The sequence below is a fragment of the Penicillium nucicola genome, assembly GCF_028828085.1.
Source record: "Penicillium nucicola strain IBT 29836 chromosome Unknown utg000008l, whole genome shotgun sequence".
In the NCBI taxonomy this organism is placed as follows: Eukaryota; Fungi; Ascomycota; class Eurotiomycetes; order Eurotiales; family Aspergillaceae; genus Penicillium; species Penicillium nucicola.
This window is the reverse complement of record NW_026643132.1, coordinates 1,448,769-1,466,443: the sequence shown is the minus strand read 5'-3', so window position 1 is coordinate 1,466,443 and position 17,675 is coordinate 1,448,769. Positions and strand designations below refer to the sequence as shown.

At 47.3% G+C, this 17,675-nt stretch overlaps 7 protein-coding genes across 7 annotated transcripts; 4 read left to right on the top strand and 3 right to left on the bottom strand.

The window, feature by feature from the left end:
* Positions 1-914: 914 nt before the first annotated feature.
* N7511_008041 (MFS transporter) lies at positions 915-2,517 on the top strand (the record flags this gene model as incomplete). Its single annotated transcript, XM_057130418.1, has 2 exons — positions 915-1,181; positions 1,237-2,517. 2 exons carry the CDS (start codon positions 915-917, stop codon positions 2,515-2,517), a joined length of 1,548 nt encoding a protein of 515 aa, XP_056982201.1.
* A 622-nt stretch (positions 2,518-3,139) lies between these two features.
* On the top strand, positions 3,140-4,928 carry N7511_008040 (dihydrolipoyl dehydrogenase; the record flags this gene model as incomplete). The annotated part of the gene is made up of 4 exons (XM_057130417.1): positions 3,140-3,278; positions 3,374-3,453; positions 3,539-4,021; positions 4,089-4,928. The coding sequence occupies 4 exons, from the start codon at positions 3,140-3,142 to the stop codon at positions 4,926-4,928; spliced, it is 1,542 nt and encodes a 513-aa protein (XP_056982200.1).
* A 3,137-nt stretch (positions 4,929-8,065) lies between these two features.
* On the top strand, positions 8,066-10,018 carry N7511_008039 (uncharacterized protein; the record flags this gene model as incomplete). The annotated part of the gene is made up of 1 exon (XM_057130416.1): positions 8,066-10,018. The coding sequence occupies one exon, from the start codon at positions 8,066-8,068 to the stop codon at positions 10,016-10,018; it is 1,953 nt and encodes a 650-aa protein (XP_056982199.1).
* Positions 10,019-10,382: 364 nt separating this feature from the next.
* N7511_008038 (uncharacterized protein) lies at positions 10,383-12,212 on the bottom strand (the record flags this gene model as incomplete). The annotated part of the gene is made up of 1 exon (XM_057130415.1): positions 10,383-12,212. One exon carries the CDS (start codon positions 12,210-12,212, stop codon positions 10,383-10,385), a length of 1,830 nt encoding a protein of 609 aa, XP_056982198.1.
* Positions 12,213-12,888: 676 nt separating this feature from the next.
* Positions 12,889-14,079, bottom strand: N7511_008037 (ceramidase; the record flags this gene model as incomplete). The annotated part of the gene is made up of 7 exons (XM_057130414.1): positions 12,889-13,051; positions 13,113-13,230; positions 13,304-13,585; positions 13,650-13,793; positions 13,844-13,904; positions 13,967-13,979; positions 14,027-14,079. The coding sequence occupies 7 exons, from the start codon at positions 14,077-14,079 to the stop codon at positions 12,889-12,891; spliced, it is 834 nt and encodes a 277-aa protein (XP_056982197.1).
* A 476-nt stretch (positions 14,080-14,555) lies between these two features.
* Positions 14,556-15,211, bottom strand: N7511_008036 (uncharacterized protein; the record flags this gene model as incomplete). The annotated part of the gene is made up of 2 exons (XM_057130413.1): positions 14,556-14,812; positions 15,088-15,211. The coding sequence occupies 2 exons, from the start codon at positions 15,209-15,211 to the stop codon at positions 14,556-14,558; spliced, it is 381 nt and encodes a 126-aa protein (XP_056982196.1).
* Positions 15,212-16,691: 1,480 nt separating this feature from the next.
* Positions 16,692-17,524, top strand: N7511_008035 (putative acetyl xylan esterase (Axe1); the record flags this gene model as incomplete). Its single annotated transcript, XM_057130412.1, has 3 exons — positions 16,692-17,048; positions 17,117-17,296; positions 17,354-17,524. 3 exons carry the CDS (start codon positions 16,692-16,694, stop codon positions 17,522-17,524), a joined length of 708 nt encoding a protein of 235 aa, XP_056982195.1.
* Positions 17,525-17,675: the final 151 nt, after the last annotated feature.

Below are 17,675 nucleotides of genomic sequence, written 5' to 3'. Positions count from 1 at the left end.
GGCGTCAAATTGAAGGGCCGCTCTTCGGATCTATTGATGGTGATTTATGCGGAGATACTCTCTTCCAATATTCGTGGGATGTAGAGCTCCATCACTATGGACCTTTCTCGACAAGAAAAGAATTTGACTAAGGTGTGGTAGAGGCTCTTCGTAATTCTAGACCTAATACGCCGCTCACGAAGAGAGATGAGTCTCTAGTTAAGAGAATCCTCGTATCGGGTGACCAGTATGAAACAAAGGTGCTCACATATAGTGATTTACACCAAGCCAATATTATTGCGAGCGGTGATGTCGTGACCGGAATCATAGACTAGGGCGCAGCTGGCTATAGTATATCGGTAAGAGAATTATTTTGTTTGCGGTGGCAAGCGTTAGATCTAAAATGGAGGGATCTTATATCCACTATACTTAACGTCGACGAGTATGAGTTATGGGCTGAAGTTAATCAGTCCATGGTAGACTATACTGGGATTTGAGCTTAAATACGCGCAATTTCATTTCAGACTCGTCCAGTTGACATCAGGAGTTGCCTGAGCAGCCCGTGCCGGCTTTCCAATCATCAACTTATATTCTAGAAGTGGGATGTGCCCCTTGGGACAAGCTCTTGTACCTCTAGAGACAACAGGGTGTCATGCACCCAATCCTGGCATCTCTTCTTTCCATCCCTTGGCATTTACTTCTGTGCTCCCCGAAATTTGAACACAATCTCAAAGCCAGACAGCCAAGCATGAATATGAGGCTCAGGAAACTGCCTAATTGGGCCAATGCCTGTACCGGGATGCGATACGCTCATCCAACTCTAATCCCATCCCGGTCCCGGAACCCGAAGCCTTGAACAACAGGGTTATTTCAATCCTCGCCTATTTCCAGGATCATTCCACATGGTCAATATTCCGATGTGTCACTGACTCAACATGGAGACAGCGAAAATGTCAGGAAGGGTTGCTAATGAGAACGCTGGCGACAAGCAGGAAGCCGTCGACCAGCCGGGTACATACCTCGAACCCGAAGCCTACTCGCAGTTTACCGTGGGCCAGAAACGAGGCATTGTGGCTATGGGCTCTTTGGCTAGCTTTTTCTCGCCTTTGTCGTCGAGTATCTACCTGCCCGCACTGACCACTATCGCGCATGCCTTGCACATCTCGACATCTCAAATTAACTTGACTGTTACTACATACCTGGTAATTGGGCTTGAAGCTGCGTTGGGAATAAACTGGCTAATCGTCTTATTTGAAGATTATGCAGGGTGTGGCCCCCATGCTTATCGCTGCTTTCTCAGATACAGCTGGCCGTCGTCCTGCGTACATCATCTGCTTTACTGTATATCTCGCCGCCAACCTCGGTCTAGCTCTCCAGAATAGCTATGCTGTGCTTCTTATTCTTCGATGTTTGCAGAGTGCTGGCAGCAGTGGTACTGTGGCAATGGCAAATGGTTTGGTTGGAGACATGATCACATCCTCGGAGCGTGGCTCATACATCGCCTTTGCTTCAATCGGAAGTATGCTGGGTCCATCCCTATCACCTATCGTCGGAGGTCTTTTCAGTCAGTACACAAATTGGCATTGGATTTTCTGGTTCCTTCTCATCCTCGGAGGGGTCTTCTTTCTTTTACTCGTGCTGTTTTTACCTGAGACATGTAGGAAGGTCGTTGGAGATGGCTCCATCCCACCGCCTCCGTTGAACAATTCACTTTCAGATACGATTCGGTATAGAAAGCGCAAGCGGAATGGTCTCTTGCCGGACCCAGAGAAGGAAGCCGAGCTGCGGAGGAATTACTCTCTTCGATTCCCATCTCCCCTTCCGACTATGAAGGTCGTCCTGGATATTGAAACTTCGGTAATATTGCTTACAACAGGACTACTTTTCGCCGGATTTTACGCCGTCATCACCGGAGCTTCAACCTCCTTCCACGCCCTGTATCACTTCAGCGACATCAAAGCTTCCCTGATGTATCTTCCCATTGGGGGAGGCGGCATCGTCTCGGCATTTACGACTGGGAAAATAGTTGACTGGAACTATCGACGACACGCAAAGAAAGCAGGTCTCTCTGTTATGAAGAACGTACGTGCAGACATCAGCAACTTCAACATCGAAAGGGCAAGACTGGAAGTCGCGCTGCCACTTTACTACATCAGCAATCTAGGAATCCTCGCATACGGTTGGATGCTGGGCCACAAAGTCAACTTGGCAGGCCCTGTCATCCTCCTTTTCATCATAGGATGGGCAATCATTGGCACAAATCAAGTGCTGAATGCACTGATGGTTGATCTGTGGCCTGGCAAATCTGCCACTGCCACTGCGGCTAACAATCTTTTCCGTTGTGAGCTCGGCGCAGCGGCTTCGGCTGCAATTAGCCCTATGGTTTCTGCAATGGGGAATGGTTGGGCTTATACCACTCTGGCGCTAATTTCAATTGCTTTTTCGCCTTGCTTGTGGCTTACTGCACATCATGGGATAAAATGGCGGCAGAAAAGAATGAAGAAGGAGGAAGAGAAACTGTCTCGTGACCAGGGCTAGATGGCGATATTGGATCTTGAGAATACTATTCACTTTCTGGTTTACTTCTTTGCCACGTCAATAGCGCAAATGCGGATATACAGCAGTGACGGATGGCAGAACAGCCACCTTGCAAGGCCAACAGTAACCCGCTTGTAAGCGAACCGAGAAGAATCGAATCCCCGCGGAATAGACTGGGGTCAGGCTGTGGAGAAAGCCATAATCATGGAATGATATGCTTAAGCACTATGAATTAGTCCGTAAACCGGCCTAGGTTTGCCCCGGAATACGGGAAAGAACTGTTGGGTTCCCGCCGCTTTTGGCGTTGAGTATAGGCTTCTGAGATCCCCCTTCACTCTGCTTTGCATTTCTTCTGCTGGATTTACATCGCATTACATCTGTAAGTCTTTCCATCTCCCCCTCCGTCCAAAACAAAGGTCTGGTCTTGCCGGTTAAGTCAACCGAGTCAACCCGACCGGCTTACATAAGAGAGTACGGCGAAACCTCAAAATACCGCAAAGCTCAGTCCTTTCTTTCCCGTACCTCAAAACCACCTCTTCACGCATCTCAACACCTCCAATTCGTTGGTCTGGAGGATTAATTGTCTGTCTAGCTCGTCACGTCCGTTTATTTCTCTTTCGTCATGTTCCGCGCCGTCCTCCCCCGGGCTTCGCCGCGGGCTGCCCTCCGCAACGCCGGCCCCAAGGCTGTTCCTTCTTCTTTCATTGCCACCCCCATGCTCCTCGTCCGTGGCTCAAAGCGTGGTTATGCATCTGAAGCTGGTGAGTTCATGCTCAGGCTGCCATCACGGCGTCCTCGGAGCGATTTCCTGCCCTTCCCGGATGCGATTGCTGATTACCGGGTTGCCGGGCAATAGGTGACCACGACCTCGTCATCATCGGCGGTGGTGTCGCTGGCTACGTCGCTGCTATCAAGGCCGGTCAAGAGGGTCTGAAGGTGCGCAAAACAATACCCCTGAGCTTATTGGCTCTCGATTCGACCCAATCATTGCGATCCACTTACCAACTGAACACCGTGACAGACTGCTTGTATCGAGAAGCGCGGAACCCTCGGCGGTACCTGCTTGAACGTCGGCTGTATTCCCTCCAAGTCCCTGCTCAACAACTCCCACCTCTACCACCAGATTCTCCACGACACGAAAAAGCGCGGTATTGAGGTCGGCGATGTCAAGCTCAACCTCACTCAGATGCTCAAGGCCAAGGACGAGTCCGTCAGCGGCCTGACCAAGGGTGTCGAGTTCCTCCTCAAGAAGAACGGTGTCGACTACGTCAAGGGTGCCGGTTCTTTCGTTGACGCCAACACCATCAAGGTCGCTCTCAACGACGGTGGTGAGCAGACCATCCGCGGCAAGAACATCCTCATTGCCACCGGTTCCGAGGCCACTCCTTTCCCCGGTCTCAACATCGATGAGAAGCGCATCATCACCAGCACTGGTGCTCTCGCCCTCACCGAGGTCCCCAAGAAGATGGTCGTCATTGGTGGTGGTATTATCGGTCTCGAGATGGTAGGTTCCCACGACAGTAACTGCTTCAAGTTGAACACGAATTGACTTTTTTTCTTCCTGGTATTAGGCTTCCGTCTGGTCCCGTCTCGGTGCTGAGGTCACCGTTGTCGAGTTCCTTGGCCAGATCGGTGGTCCCGGTATGGATGCCGAGATCGCCAAGCAGGCCCAGAAGATCCTTGGAAAGCAGGGTATCAAGTTCAAGACCGGCACCAAGGTCATGAAGGGTGACGACAGCGGTGCTACCGTCTCCTTGCAGGTTGAGTCCGCCAAGGGTGGTAAGGAGGAGACCCTCGACGCTGATGTTGTCCTCGTCGCCATTGGTCGCCGCCCCTACACCGAGGGCCTGAACCTCGAGAACGTCGGCATTGAGAAGGATGACCGTGGCCGTCTCGTCATTGACCAGGAGTACCGCACCAAGGTCCCCCATGTCCGTGTCGTCGGTGACTGCACCTTCGGCCCCATGCTCGCCCACAAGGCCGAGGAGGAGGCCGTCGCTGTCGTTGAGTACATCAAGAAGGGCTACGGCCACGTCAACTACGCTGCCATCCCCAGCGTTATGTACACCCACCCCGAGGTCGCCTGGGTTGGTCAGAACGAGGCCGAGATCAAGGCTTCCGGCGTCAAGTACAACGTCGGTACCTTCCCCTTCAGCGCCAACTCCCGTGCCAAGACCAACCTCGACACTGAGGGTGTTGTCAAGTTCATTGCCGATGCCGAGACCGACCGCATTCTCGGTGTCCACATCATCGGACCCGGTGCCGGTGAGATGATCGCTGAGGCTACCCTTGCCATCGAGTACGGTGCCTCCAGCGAAGACATTGCCCGCACATGTCACGCTCACCCTACCCTCTCCGAGGCCTTCAAGGAGGCTGCCATGGCCACCTACTCCAAGCCCATCCACTTCTAGACTTGATCTCCCTTGATTCCGATATCCTCTTACCCCCTACTATGTACCACTTTTTTTGATTTAGACTAGCCCAGCTAGCAAACTACATGTAGCATTTCATGTAATCAATTTTCCTCAGTGTTTTTGATAAGTAATGAATTGTTGTTGTGATTTTAATCTGTACCTCAAGACAATGAAGTAGCAAGCTCTACCTGTCCTACTCCAGGCTATGCCTTCAAGTTGATAGCCGTGCGACACTCAGCCTTGTACCTTATCAAAAGATTTGCTCTATCTCTACTTCCATTGAAACGTCCAATATACTTTACCCATTTGGATCAGTACGTCAATGTAAGCAAGAGAAAATAAGAGAAATCTATCTAACAATCTCTATTCAAAATAATCTAGTCTCTCGTGCTTCGCAACAAAAAAGAAAAGAAGCCTAACCACCTGACTACAGTATGTAGGCGAAATATGCAAGCCAACTATATGTTGACTCCAGAAACAAAACGAAAAAAACAAAAAGGAAACTCCGATAGGGGGAATCGAACCCCCGGCTGTCGTGTGAGAGACGACGATGTTAGCCACTACACCATATCGGATGTTGGATGGAATTTGAAGCAGAGTTTGCCATTATAGATCCACCAGGTCCACTGTTCATATATGCGTTGTGGGTCTTACTCGCGCGCCGTACTTTAGGTACAGTACCTGGCACCAAGACGAATCAGAGATCGGGAAAAATTAATGCATACAGTATGCGAAGTTTCCCGTAACGTTAACGCAAATAGAATAACATAATACTGTGGAGGTTTTTATGAAGATCGAGGAGGATTGTAATGATGAAATAAAAAAGTGGATGTAACTGGTGATAGTGGATAGTGGGAACATATGACAAAAACACAAAAAGATGTGCTCTCATACGGGGATTCGAACCCCGGTCTGCACGGATCAATAGTGAACTATTTGAAAACGAGCGATGCTAAACCCCTACACCATATGAGATATTTGATTGGTGGGAACTGAGAAGAGGGAGATATAAGGACCAGGGTTACAGCATATCGAGGACAGGTACTGAATATTCTCAATAAGAAAGCCCGGCTGCAAAATTTGCCTACCTAAGGCCATGAAATAAAAGAGAGAAAAAAATATTCCTGCCACAATAAATTAGAAATAAGATGGTGTAGATAAAGGGCCAAAAAAGTTCAAAAAGCAAAAAGAATGCTCTCATGCGGGGATTCGAACCCCGGTCTGCACGGATCAATAGTGAACTATTTGAAAACGAGCGATGCTAAACCCCTACACCACATGAGAAGGTTTGATGAAGGAATCTCATATTTGAACATTATGAGGGAGATGATTATTATTGCTTTCGGTCATGAACTAGGCCTACCAAGAAAACTCTCCATACTTGACATTATGTTGCATTCCCAAAAAAAACCAATTGGACTTTTCGTTTTCAAGCAGAGAATGAAAAACAAATGATAAGGTAAAATAAAATACATAATGTAGAATGTTAGAAGGAAAGAGATAGATTAAAGTTATGCCAAAAAGACAAAAAGAAATGCTCTCATGCGGGGATTCGAACCCCGGTCTGCACGGATCAATGGTAAACCATTTGAAAACGAGCGATGCTAAACCCCTACACCACATGAGAGAAGCTTGGAATAGTATGGCAGTATTGGAGATATAATCATAGCTAATAGTTCGCTTACCTCTCGGTTGTACCATTTCGCTGCCAGTGTCTTTGATTTTAACAGTTCATTTGCGTTTTATGGGTATCTATCGTCTTATACCAGGTTGTGTCTCAACCTGTATTGAGTTTAAACGCCGTTGGGTACATTTATGTTGGGTGTTTGCCTTAACCGTGTCTATATATATAAACGGAGTACAGTCATGGTTGATACCGAAAATTAAACTCAGTAACATTTCAATGGAAGCAAGGCTTATAAGACCGATCCTAGTATACCCGTGTACTGTCTGCAAAGCTAACACGGAAAGGGAAATTACTCTGATCCTTCACGAGCATTGCAAGACGAAAAGCCAGCGACAATAATCCGCCCTCTAGAAACCCGAGAAGTAGAATTCCTAGTTCATGAAGTTATCTTTTTTGATATGAAACCTACTATAACATGGCCTATGAGGAATATCAGAATTGTCATAACCTGATTGAAAGTGTAATCCATCCTGATGTCGATCGTGTGCTCGGATCACTTGCCTTGCTGATTCACCCATAGGAAAGTGAAGTTGATGCAGTCAGCCACTGATCCGTACATGCAAGCAGTTTGATTCCATCGACTTACCTTCCATGCTCGGTGGATTGCAGCTCATAGAGATTAGAATGGTTCGAAAGAGAGACCTAAGGGACATCGATGTACCTATATAGCTCTTTGATATGAGAACCATAGTAGAGTTGTAGCCCCGAGCGCTAAGCTCCAGGATTGGCCTTGAGAAAAGCTTGATATGTTGAGCATAAAAAAGTTGACACTAATAGTTTCTCGCTTCAGGTTGAATCTCACTCTGAATCTAGGATGGAATATTCGACAAAGGCAGTGAAATAATACAAGCCATATGCTTACCATAAGCAGTACTTTTGGATCAGAACAGATCTTGCCTAGGGGGTGACACTGCATGATATAGAGCCTTGGCGATGATAAAATAGCTAGAATCGATCTCAAACCACTTTCCCGAGTAAGAATAAGCGACCAATGCTGGCTAATGACCCCCAAACAACTCAGCCGTCCATCACCTGAGCACGGCATATAAGCCACTGGCTCGTTTGTTGGTCAGCAGCCAGCGTGGGCAAAGAGATGAGGGGGCTTTGACAAATTATTGAGAATCTATGCCCAATTTCTTTTGATTCTTTCAAAGGCACTGCACTACTGCAGTTTTCCGAGCCTGCCATCCTTCACTTGAAATTTCAACGATCGCACCAGTGTCGCTTCAACATGTTACTACCAAATAGACAAATGATCTTGATGGATCAAGCTAGGCGATCAGCAACCTTCGACGTGAACAAATTAACAAACGTTATTTATGATGGGTAATGTACAGATCCGATCAAATTCAATGAGTGAATCCTTACATCCCCCAGCGAAGAAGCAGTAAAATCCAAAAGAGCGGCATTCTCACGCGTGGAGTCCTGCCTTGATCTGCAAGATACAATGCGACTCCCCCGCGTTTATGAAGATCTCGACCGCGAAGGGCTTTACCTCGAGGGTTTGCGTCGTGCCCGAGCTATCATGGATGACATGCTTGACTACAACCATAGACTGTTCAGCAATCTTACCGAACGGTATCAGATGGCCAATGCTTCGCCTTTCGGCCTCAACCTGCTCATGTTTCGCAAAAGCATCGAGCTGCATGGCACAGCCGAGCAACAGAAATACTGGCTACCCCTGGTTGACGAGCTTAAAATCAATGGTGCATTTGCCCAGACAGAGCTTGGCCATGGTACCTTCGTGCGAGGTATAGAGACTACAGCCACCTTTGATGCCGAATTTCATGGGTTTAGGTTGCATTCTCCCACGACAACTTCGACAAAGTTTTGGCCCGGTGGATTGGGCCTTAGTTGCTCTCATACCATTGTGGTGGCTCGGTTGATTGCTGGGAACCCAGTTGCCGACCATGGAATACATATGTTTCTAGTGCAAATCCGCTCACTGGAAGATTACAGTCCTGTGGAGGGAGTCGAGCTGGGCGATCAAGGCATGAAAATGTCATATAACGGGACGTGCAATGGGTACGCTAGATTCGATCAGCTGCGTATTCCACGAGATAGCCTGCTGAGTGCCCATGTCCATGTTAATCCGGACGGCTCATTTGTTCAAAGAATTGCAGACAAAAAAAGCTTACTAGGGAAGACTTACTTTATCATGCTTCACCATCGGGGTATAATCGTGCGGTGTGTTAGCTTTGCACTGGCACAAGCTGTGACGATCACAGCTCGTTATTCAGTTGTACGAGAGCAGGGGTATGGTACTGTTGGAAATGAGAATGATACAGAAACCTCTATATTGTGGTATAAAAGTCAGCACTATCGACTGTTTGTCCTAGTTGCACGGGCATATGCTATCCTCTTTGCGTCGAAGAGTTTTGACCAACAATATCAATCCCTCCTTCAGAACCAGTCCAATGGACATGAATTTTCAGGGCGTCTCCCCTTCACCCATGCCTTGGTCAGTGGCCTTAAGGCTTGGTCGTCGTCGGTAGCTAGTGCTGGAGCTGAAGACGCACGACAGATGTGTGGTGGCCACGGGTATGTCGCACTCTCTGGTTTACCGGAAATTCTCTGTGCGGTGTCCGCATCTGTTACATTCGAGGGCGAAAACTTCGTCTTGTGGCAGCAGTTGGGACGATACCTTTTCAAGCAACTTGAAACACATATTGCAGGCGAGAGAAAAGCTCCAGAGATGGAAGCTTTCATGGATGGAATAGACACTTACCTTCGCGATGATTGCCCTGAAATGGGATTCCGAGAAACCCCAGAAGAACAGCTCAAAGACGTATCAACCCTTTTGTCTATCTTTCTCCATCGAGCACGCCGGCTTCTTGTTACTGCATATCGTCTATTCCAGAGCAACTTGAACAAGCCCCATGAAGCAGATGCATGGAACAAAAGCATGATGCCTATATTATCAGCCGCGCATGCCTTTACGGAATATCTTGTTCTTCAGTACTTCAAAGAGCACACTGCAGCTATCTGCACGGAAGAACCCAGTCTATCACCCGTTCTTTCCAGGCTCTGCCTTCTATTTGCCCTAACAACAATCACAAACCCAACCTCATCCTTCATTGCAACATCCTTTGCCGAAGATGGGTCAATAAATTTGTCTCAATTGACTAAAATGCGTGACAATATCGATGAATTATTGACAGAGCTTCATCCCGATCTGATTGCATTGACTGATGCCTGGGACTTTACCGACGCAAGTCTCTGCAGTGCTTTGGGGTGTAGAGATGGAAATATTTATGAGCGCTTGATGAGCTGGACAAAACAAATTCCAATTAACATTGCTACCAACAACTCGGGAGGTCAGTTGAATACCATCTGGAAAGGACCGGACGGAATTGAGGAATTACTGAAAAGAGATCGAAAAAGAGCAGCCAGGCTATGATAGAGAGAGATTTAGTCCGGATTCATTTAGCAAAGCCAGTAGAAGAAACGTGGATATCCAAGTCTGCTAAAACTGTAGACAAGAAATCGATAACTATTATATTATCTCGCAATGAGCAAAGCCAAAGTCCAATCATGCCATTTCGGCAGGTGACGCGCGTAGACAGAACCCATTCAAGCTGTTGAATGACCTTGCGATGAAGGCCTTCCTATGCAGAGGCGCAAAAAAAACACCCACACAAGTCAAGACAGCTTGCTTGCTTGCGTATACATACTTATAACCAAAATAATTGAGCTGAAATCTATGTTGAAATTTGTTGAGTGGTCAAGTACAGTATAAGTTATAGAGTCAACAGTCCAAGGAATTAACCAGACAAAAGCCTTTTACTTCCCTTGCGAGGAGTCCCGACAGAAATTAATCCTACGTCGTCAAGCGCCTCTCCCTTCCACACAACCAGGACTCGATCCAATGGCTTGTGTCCCCCATTTTGAGCGCTTTGAGTAGTCCCACGGACTCCTTTGGAAGCTCTAATGACTAGTATTGGAGTATCTAGGTAGTCGAAGGCCGGGAGTGCCCTCCAACCTCGCATACGGATGGCTTCAGCAACGACTAGCAGTATAATCGCGAGAGTGATGCATGCACTTGCAATGATATAGCCTCGCGACCCAATACGCAGAGCGTCAACATGGACCACGGTCGGCGTGGAAGTTGTGAATCCCCCGACTTGTAGTTGAGCGGATGCATACGCAACGAGCATGTCATCAATGTAGGAAATAACGGCATTTTCAACGCCTTTCATAGTAATTTGGAACTCTGACGTCCTATTTGTGGTCTCGTTGGTTTTGAGTGAAGTCCGGTAATCGCTAATACTAGCGTTGAAGGCATCTCCAACGGTCGAGCGATAGAAACTCGTCTGATCATTGGATATCAGTTCCAGTTGACGCATTAAAACATGGGTCAAGTTGCCCCGAGGGTCGATGTTGGGGATTTTTGCTGTTTCAGAAAGCGACTTCTGGACAGTAATTCGGCGGTTGGTCACGTCTACAGAGACATTGAATCGCGTCGGGCTAAAGCTCACAGCACACTGGACTTGATTGAGATTTTCATACGCGTCACCCGCTGCTATAGCCATATATCGCGTTGGGGTTGTCCATGAGATAGGTTGAGCCGCCACGCCAATCGCGACGATTGCGCTTTTGCCATAGCCAATGTATGTGGAGTACTCGCCGCTGGTACTGTCTGGGAGATATCCTGTTGCAGGATAAGCATTGGTGTCACTCTGCGATTGCAGACCGAAATCCGAGCTACTGTTGTAGATGCAGGAAACCGAAGATGCGAGAGCGACCTCGGTGTACGTATAATTGACTGCATGGGGGATGCTGAGAACAGACTGATCATTGAGACCAGCGCTTGCACCTGCTCCGTACGATCGGCCATGGTAATTGTATCGTGTGTTATCAAGTTTGTTGTGGTTGCGAATGCTGCCATCGACCGTTGAGGCTGAATTCGCTGAAGCAAGTAGAGATCCAAGAAGGCCCATGCCAACTGAGTACGTAAAGTAGCCTTTGGTGTTCCGAATAGATGGGCCTGATGAGTCAATCTGACTTGGGTATTCCTTAATGAGGGTGATATTGGACCAGTCAGGGATTTGGACAGTGGTGTTGTGGACCCCCAAGGTGTCTACTGGAGTGAGAGCACCAGCCCAGACGGCCGAGAAAGAAGTATGAAGGTTGCTGAAGAGGAAAGTAATGATTATCATCCAGACCGGGTGGCTCCAGTTAACTGTCGGTGTTGATATGGCGGACCAAAATCCAAGCATATCTAGTGACATAGGGGCTTTTGTAAAAAAGATTCGGGTGGCCAGATTGATCAAGCGACAAAGTGCAAAGACTTCGATAGCAGCCAGAGCAGCAGAAATGACTTGAACTGCTGTTTGAACAGAGGAGCGCCATTTATTCACCATGTTGTAGAGAGTCCCCGGCAAGAGCCAGGCAGCGATATCGCCGTATAGCAGCAGAATGCTGAGCGTCAAAGGTACTAGAAGCAAGAGAAGTTGGAGACTTAATAAGATGTGCTCCCCACTGCAGAATCTCTGCTTTTCTTGCTTCTGGATTTTGTGCTTTTGGTCCTCATGCTTCTGGTATGCATCCTGTATGCTTTGTTGAGCGATGAGATATTCACTTTCGGCAAGCATTGCCAATAACCAATCAATAGCCAACAAGATAGTAGCTGCTGTAAATTCACTACTGGTCTCAATAGGCCAAAGAATCGGGCTGAATCACAATGTTTTGTCTACAGCTCAAACCGGGCTGAAAAGACCTATAATCTCGCGAAACTCTTCGCTAGAAACCGGAGAGCGCCTATTGAAAAAGGATCCCTACGAGCACCGCCCCCGTGGAGGGACCAAGCACTTATCTACATGGTGGTTTGCGCAAGCGCTGCGTTTTCTGCTAGTAAGGCTGCGCGCAGATGCCAAGGGGCCCATTGTTTCAAGTGACCCCGGGCATCCAATGATGTCGAGTTTTATCTGTTGGGCTCTGCTTAAGCGCCCAGTATAGTGGACTAATTAATGCACGTACTAATGGCCATAATACAAGCGGATGAACAATGTGTTGTTATCATAAACAATGTTTTGTTGTCATATGATTGATCCTCGTAGTGTATACTCGACCGTTATTTTAACAAGACACCGACACTGATGTTGAGGTTATCAACTGAATAGGGCTTTGATATAGACAATACCGCCCAATTTATATTGTTATATACATATAGAAGGTATCACTGCTATCCCAACATCTAGCAATCAGTCTAGGAACAACACTCGAGGAATGATTGGAGTAACAATCTCGAACGGCTTCCAAGGCTACTATTCAGATCTGTTTCTTGGACAAGTTTAGAGACTCAAAGGCTCGTGTTGCGGCACCGATGGGCCAAGCAAGATCGTTTGTGGGGTCGTCATGAACCTGACCAGCCGTGACCAAGTCGATGATTGCGACCGCAACATAGCCGCCGATTGCGGTGAAGATATGCCACCTGATTTTCTTGGTTAGCAAAACAGGCCTATTAAGTAAATGACCAACAGTGAGGAACATACCAGCCATGCAATTCAGTGAAGAATGCAAGAGGCATACCAACGAAGTGTCGAGTCTCAGTCAAAATTCCACAGGCCCAATCGTCAATTAGCCACACAATATAACCGAAGGCGAAGGAGACTAAATGTGTTAGAGATTCCATGATTGTTGTATCAAAGCGGGCAAGGATTTCCTGGAAGTAGGCGGAACTTACAGGAACCAAAAGATGCAATGTTGCGAATCTTCTTCCTAATCACGAGATCTGGAACTTGTTGAGGGATAATCTTCAAGCTTTCGGTCGCAATCAGGTAGACTGCGATGCCGAAACTCACGGCGTGAAGGATAAATTCGTCCATGACGATATGAATCACCATCACCAATGTGAAGAGGGTCAGAAGGATCGCTCCAACTAGCCTGGTACGTTGTGGACTGGCCTTGAACGTAAGAATGCGATACAGAAGAGGCGTGGTGAGAAGATGCATGGACAATTCATCGGCTGAGTCTTGGAGTTAGAGGGGACCATTGGTGAATCAAGATCACAGGAATGGGACAACACCTACACATCTGCGTGTGATATTTGAGAGTCATATGGTATCCGCCTGAGCAGACGCCCACTCCAATCAATCCGTAGTATGAGATTGATCGCAGGCCACCAGACTGCTTCCTCTGGGCCAGCTGTCTGAGTCCATAGATACCGTAAAGTACTAAACAAATGGTTAACAAGACTCGGAAGATATAGATTCAGTGTACTCACTAAAAACGAAGCTGCTGAGAGTATTTATAAACTCCGCTATGAATCGTGTCACTACATAATCCTTTCAGGTCAATTAGTGGACCTTTCTAGAACGATGACGTGTGACAGGGATGTGGGATGTACCTCTTCGCAGAAACTAGAGAGAGTCAGTACTGTAGAACTTGAAGGAGAGACATAACATACTTCAGGTAGGAGGTCTGGGGTCCCCAGAAGGGCGCAACCACGTAGCGATCCATCTTTAAAGAAGTCAAGTGTGTGCTGTCAGCCTGAAATCTAAAGCCAGGAACCGGGTTGCCGGTGACAGTCGGCAAAAAAAGCGGTAAACAAAGGATAAGCTTTGCCGTACCCGGCGTTGCCGGCAATGCTGTTGTTCGAACGGTCGATTCTCGGATTCTATTGGCACATATTTAGTGAAAGATAAATATTGAATTTGAACTCTCCCAAGGTGGCCACAAGCAGGCTGCGGCACATTGACAGTCGTCTTTTATGCTGCCCAAGGTCAAAAGAGGATGCAGCTAGACTGAATACATGCATGGCTCTGAGCGAATGAAAATTGCACATGGCACCCACAGAAGAGTAACAGGTTGAACTGACTATTTCATGGATTTCTTTCCCGACGCGAATAGAGTAGCCAATTTGCCCTGATCACTCCACCAGCTATCGCCCATTAATCAGGTCTCACAAACGGGTGACTGCTGTCGCGCGTACTTAGTCACAAGGCGCGATTCATCAACTCGCCAAAAAGGTCATCGAGACAATTGAAACAGGGTTTTATTGCCATTCCAGCAATATACACGCCAGGCCCTAATTTGATGGATGAAATCTGGGTCGGCGGCACGGGCCGCTTCGAAAGCGATCCGTAGTCCTCACCGATGATGTTATAGAAAACGCTTTGTTGCAGGGTCCCATCCTCGTGAAAAGTCCCATTGAGAACATCCTGATGTTGGTCAGTAGAACCAAGAGTTGCGTCTAGGGATATATGAGGATGCACTTCAAGACTTATTCAAGCGTACATTTTACCTTTGTACCGAGTCATCAGAGTATGACGTTATCATACCAGATAGTCTGCCCCAATGAAGATGGTCGCTGGGAGGCTGGATTTCAAGTGAGCCTTTGGAGATTCATTGTGGTATGGCGAGCTCACTTACGCCCAGTAACATACCCCTTCATGCGCTTTTCCGGGACTCAATTGACCAAATCGGCCATGACTATGGCTGGGTTCTTGTCATTCTTAGTCAACATACCTTGGTCGCTAATATTGCCCAGATATTTCTTCCCGTGAGCCTTGCACTTGCCATTGATGCTGATAGACGCTTGACGAGATCCAATAGTTCCAGCGGATACATGACTAGCTAAATCAAGAATCATGCTTGCAAAATACTTATTGTCGGTTGCTTCTGTAATTTAGAAGTAGAGACAAAAGATCGAGATATAGTACCTCAGGCTGGAAATATCTGGTCAATGATATGATAGGAACGTAGAAGTTGATATCCCTTATAATGAAGCCAAGCAACTTGCGGTTCTTGGAACAAGTCCTCATGTGCCAAGAGGAATGCCATTACTTACTAGCCACATTGTGGATTACTTGCTTCCTTCACAGAAAGTGCTGCTTTATCCCGAACCCGGATATCTTGGCGTCAGACGCTATAACCCGTACATCATGGATGTTTTCAAGCTTCATCAGCCCCAAAGCCGCACCGGTATTGGTCTAGATTGTTCTTGGCGTCTCAAATGTAAGTGGGTTTCAGGGAAACGGGACCCCTGTCCTGTGTTGCATTGATGGAAATGAGGCCAAAGACTTGAAATGTACGGATAGCTTGTTTTGACTTGTCTCACCAGGTCCTGAGAGGCCATATGTGCACGGAGACTCAGCATGCCACTCCTGCATCCTGACCAATCTAATGACGCGGGGAAGTCTTCATCACCACTTCGGTGGCATGGAATTTAGAGCCCTGCATGATATTATCTCAGCAAGATGAAGCCGAATTACAATTCATAATTCGCCAAGGGGTCATTCTTCAGAAAACATCCTGTTGCAGGCTGAAACTTTCCCCACTTAGAGAGTAGCGCATATAGTTTAAGCTAAGTTGACTTATGACAGAATGCTGCACATGTATTTAGGCAATTGTTGAGCTTAGAGTTCGGCTACAAAACTAGTCTTTTGTCATGGCCCCTGCGACTTTTCAAACCAGTAAGAGCTGTACACACCGTATGTTATCGCGAAGAGCATGTCCTTTAACGTGCAAATATCCTTCTATTTAGTCGGTATTTTCGTTGTGTCCGTAAAGACTCATGCCTCGCTTGAATAGTTCTTGAGAAGAGGATGGTTAGTTTGACACCCCAACGAAGATTCCCCAATTCCCACTAGATCAGCCGGACCGAAAACTCTCAGCTCGTTGATCGGGAGGATCTGCAAATGAATTACTGCAAGTAATGCGGGGAAGTTCCGGGATGAAGGCTAGATATGTATCGCCTAAAGATTCAGAAAGAATAGCCTGAAGCATACCGACCACTTATGCTAAGACATTCTCGCTGGCCCGCGCCGAAACGTCAACCGTTTCAGGCTAATTCTGACGTTTCAATCACTTCCCGGTTAAATTTGACACATTCTCCTATACGTTTCTTCAAGACTTCATACTTTCTTTTGAGATTAGGCACAGCGTTGTCTTCGGGCGAGAGGAAGCTATCTTTTGGTCTGATCAAAACGTAACGCGGAAACAAGGATCCACGTTCAACTTCACGAACTCGACATTTCTTTAAATAGTCCTTCGAGTCCTTCTGAAAATTGCATTCGCTTCGACACAGACCCATCAGGATAAAACATTGCACTGAGATTCTCATTACCATCATGATTTTCAATCTTGTCGCGCTGTCCCTTCTTTTCAGCAGCAGTCTCGCTGTTCCACTGGAGGTTGATATTGAGAAACGTATAACCTGCCCTGGTGTTCATGTATTTGGTGCTCGTGAGACCTCTGTATCTCCAGGATATGGCTCGTCTATCACCGTTGTCAATGGCATCCTGAGTGCCTATTCGGGCTCCACATCCGAGGCGATCAGCTATCCGGCATGTGGTGGGCAATCCTCTTGTGGAAGCGTGAGCTATTCCAGTTCAGTTGCTCAAGGTATTCAAGCAGTCGCCTCGGCTGTGAACTCCTACAATTCGCAATGCCCTCAGACAAAGCTTGTTCTCGTCGGATACTCCCAGGTAAGCGGAACCCCTCTCATATAAGAAGAACACCATTGCCGTTTTCTGACTTGGCTTGTCTGCTATAGGGTGGTGAAATTATGGACGCTGCATTATGCGGCGGTGGTGTCCCTAACCAGGGCTACACTAACACTGCCATCCCGCTGTCATCGTCTGCTGTCAATATGATCAAAGCAGCTATTTTCATGGGTGACCCGCTGTTCAAAGCTGGCTTATCGTATGAGGTTGGAACTTGTGCTGCAGGTGGTGTAAGTATTTTTTCTCTCACTTTGTTTTTGAGAACTGTAGCTGATGGTTTATTTTAGTTCGATGCACGCCCCGCAGGATTCTCATGCCCATCGGCGAGTAAGATTCAATCGTATTGCGATGCTGCCGATCCGTATTGCTGCAATGGAAGTAATGCCGCAACCCACCAGGGCTATGGAGCCGAGTACGGATCACAGGCCATAGCTTTTGTCAAGTCAAAGTTGTCCTAGGGTGCGCTCTAGTGACCATTCTGAGTCTGACCCATTATGATTTGCTGTCACAAATCTGATATCTAGCCAACTGAAATACCATGTCCTTGCTCTGGAGTTGCGCGACTCACCTGATCTTGTCAAAGTTAAATATCAAAGACGATCATCAAGC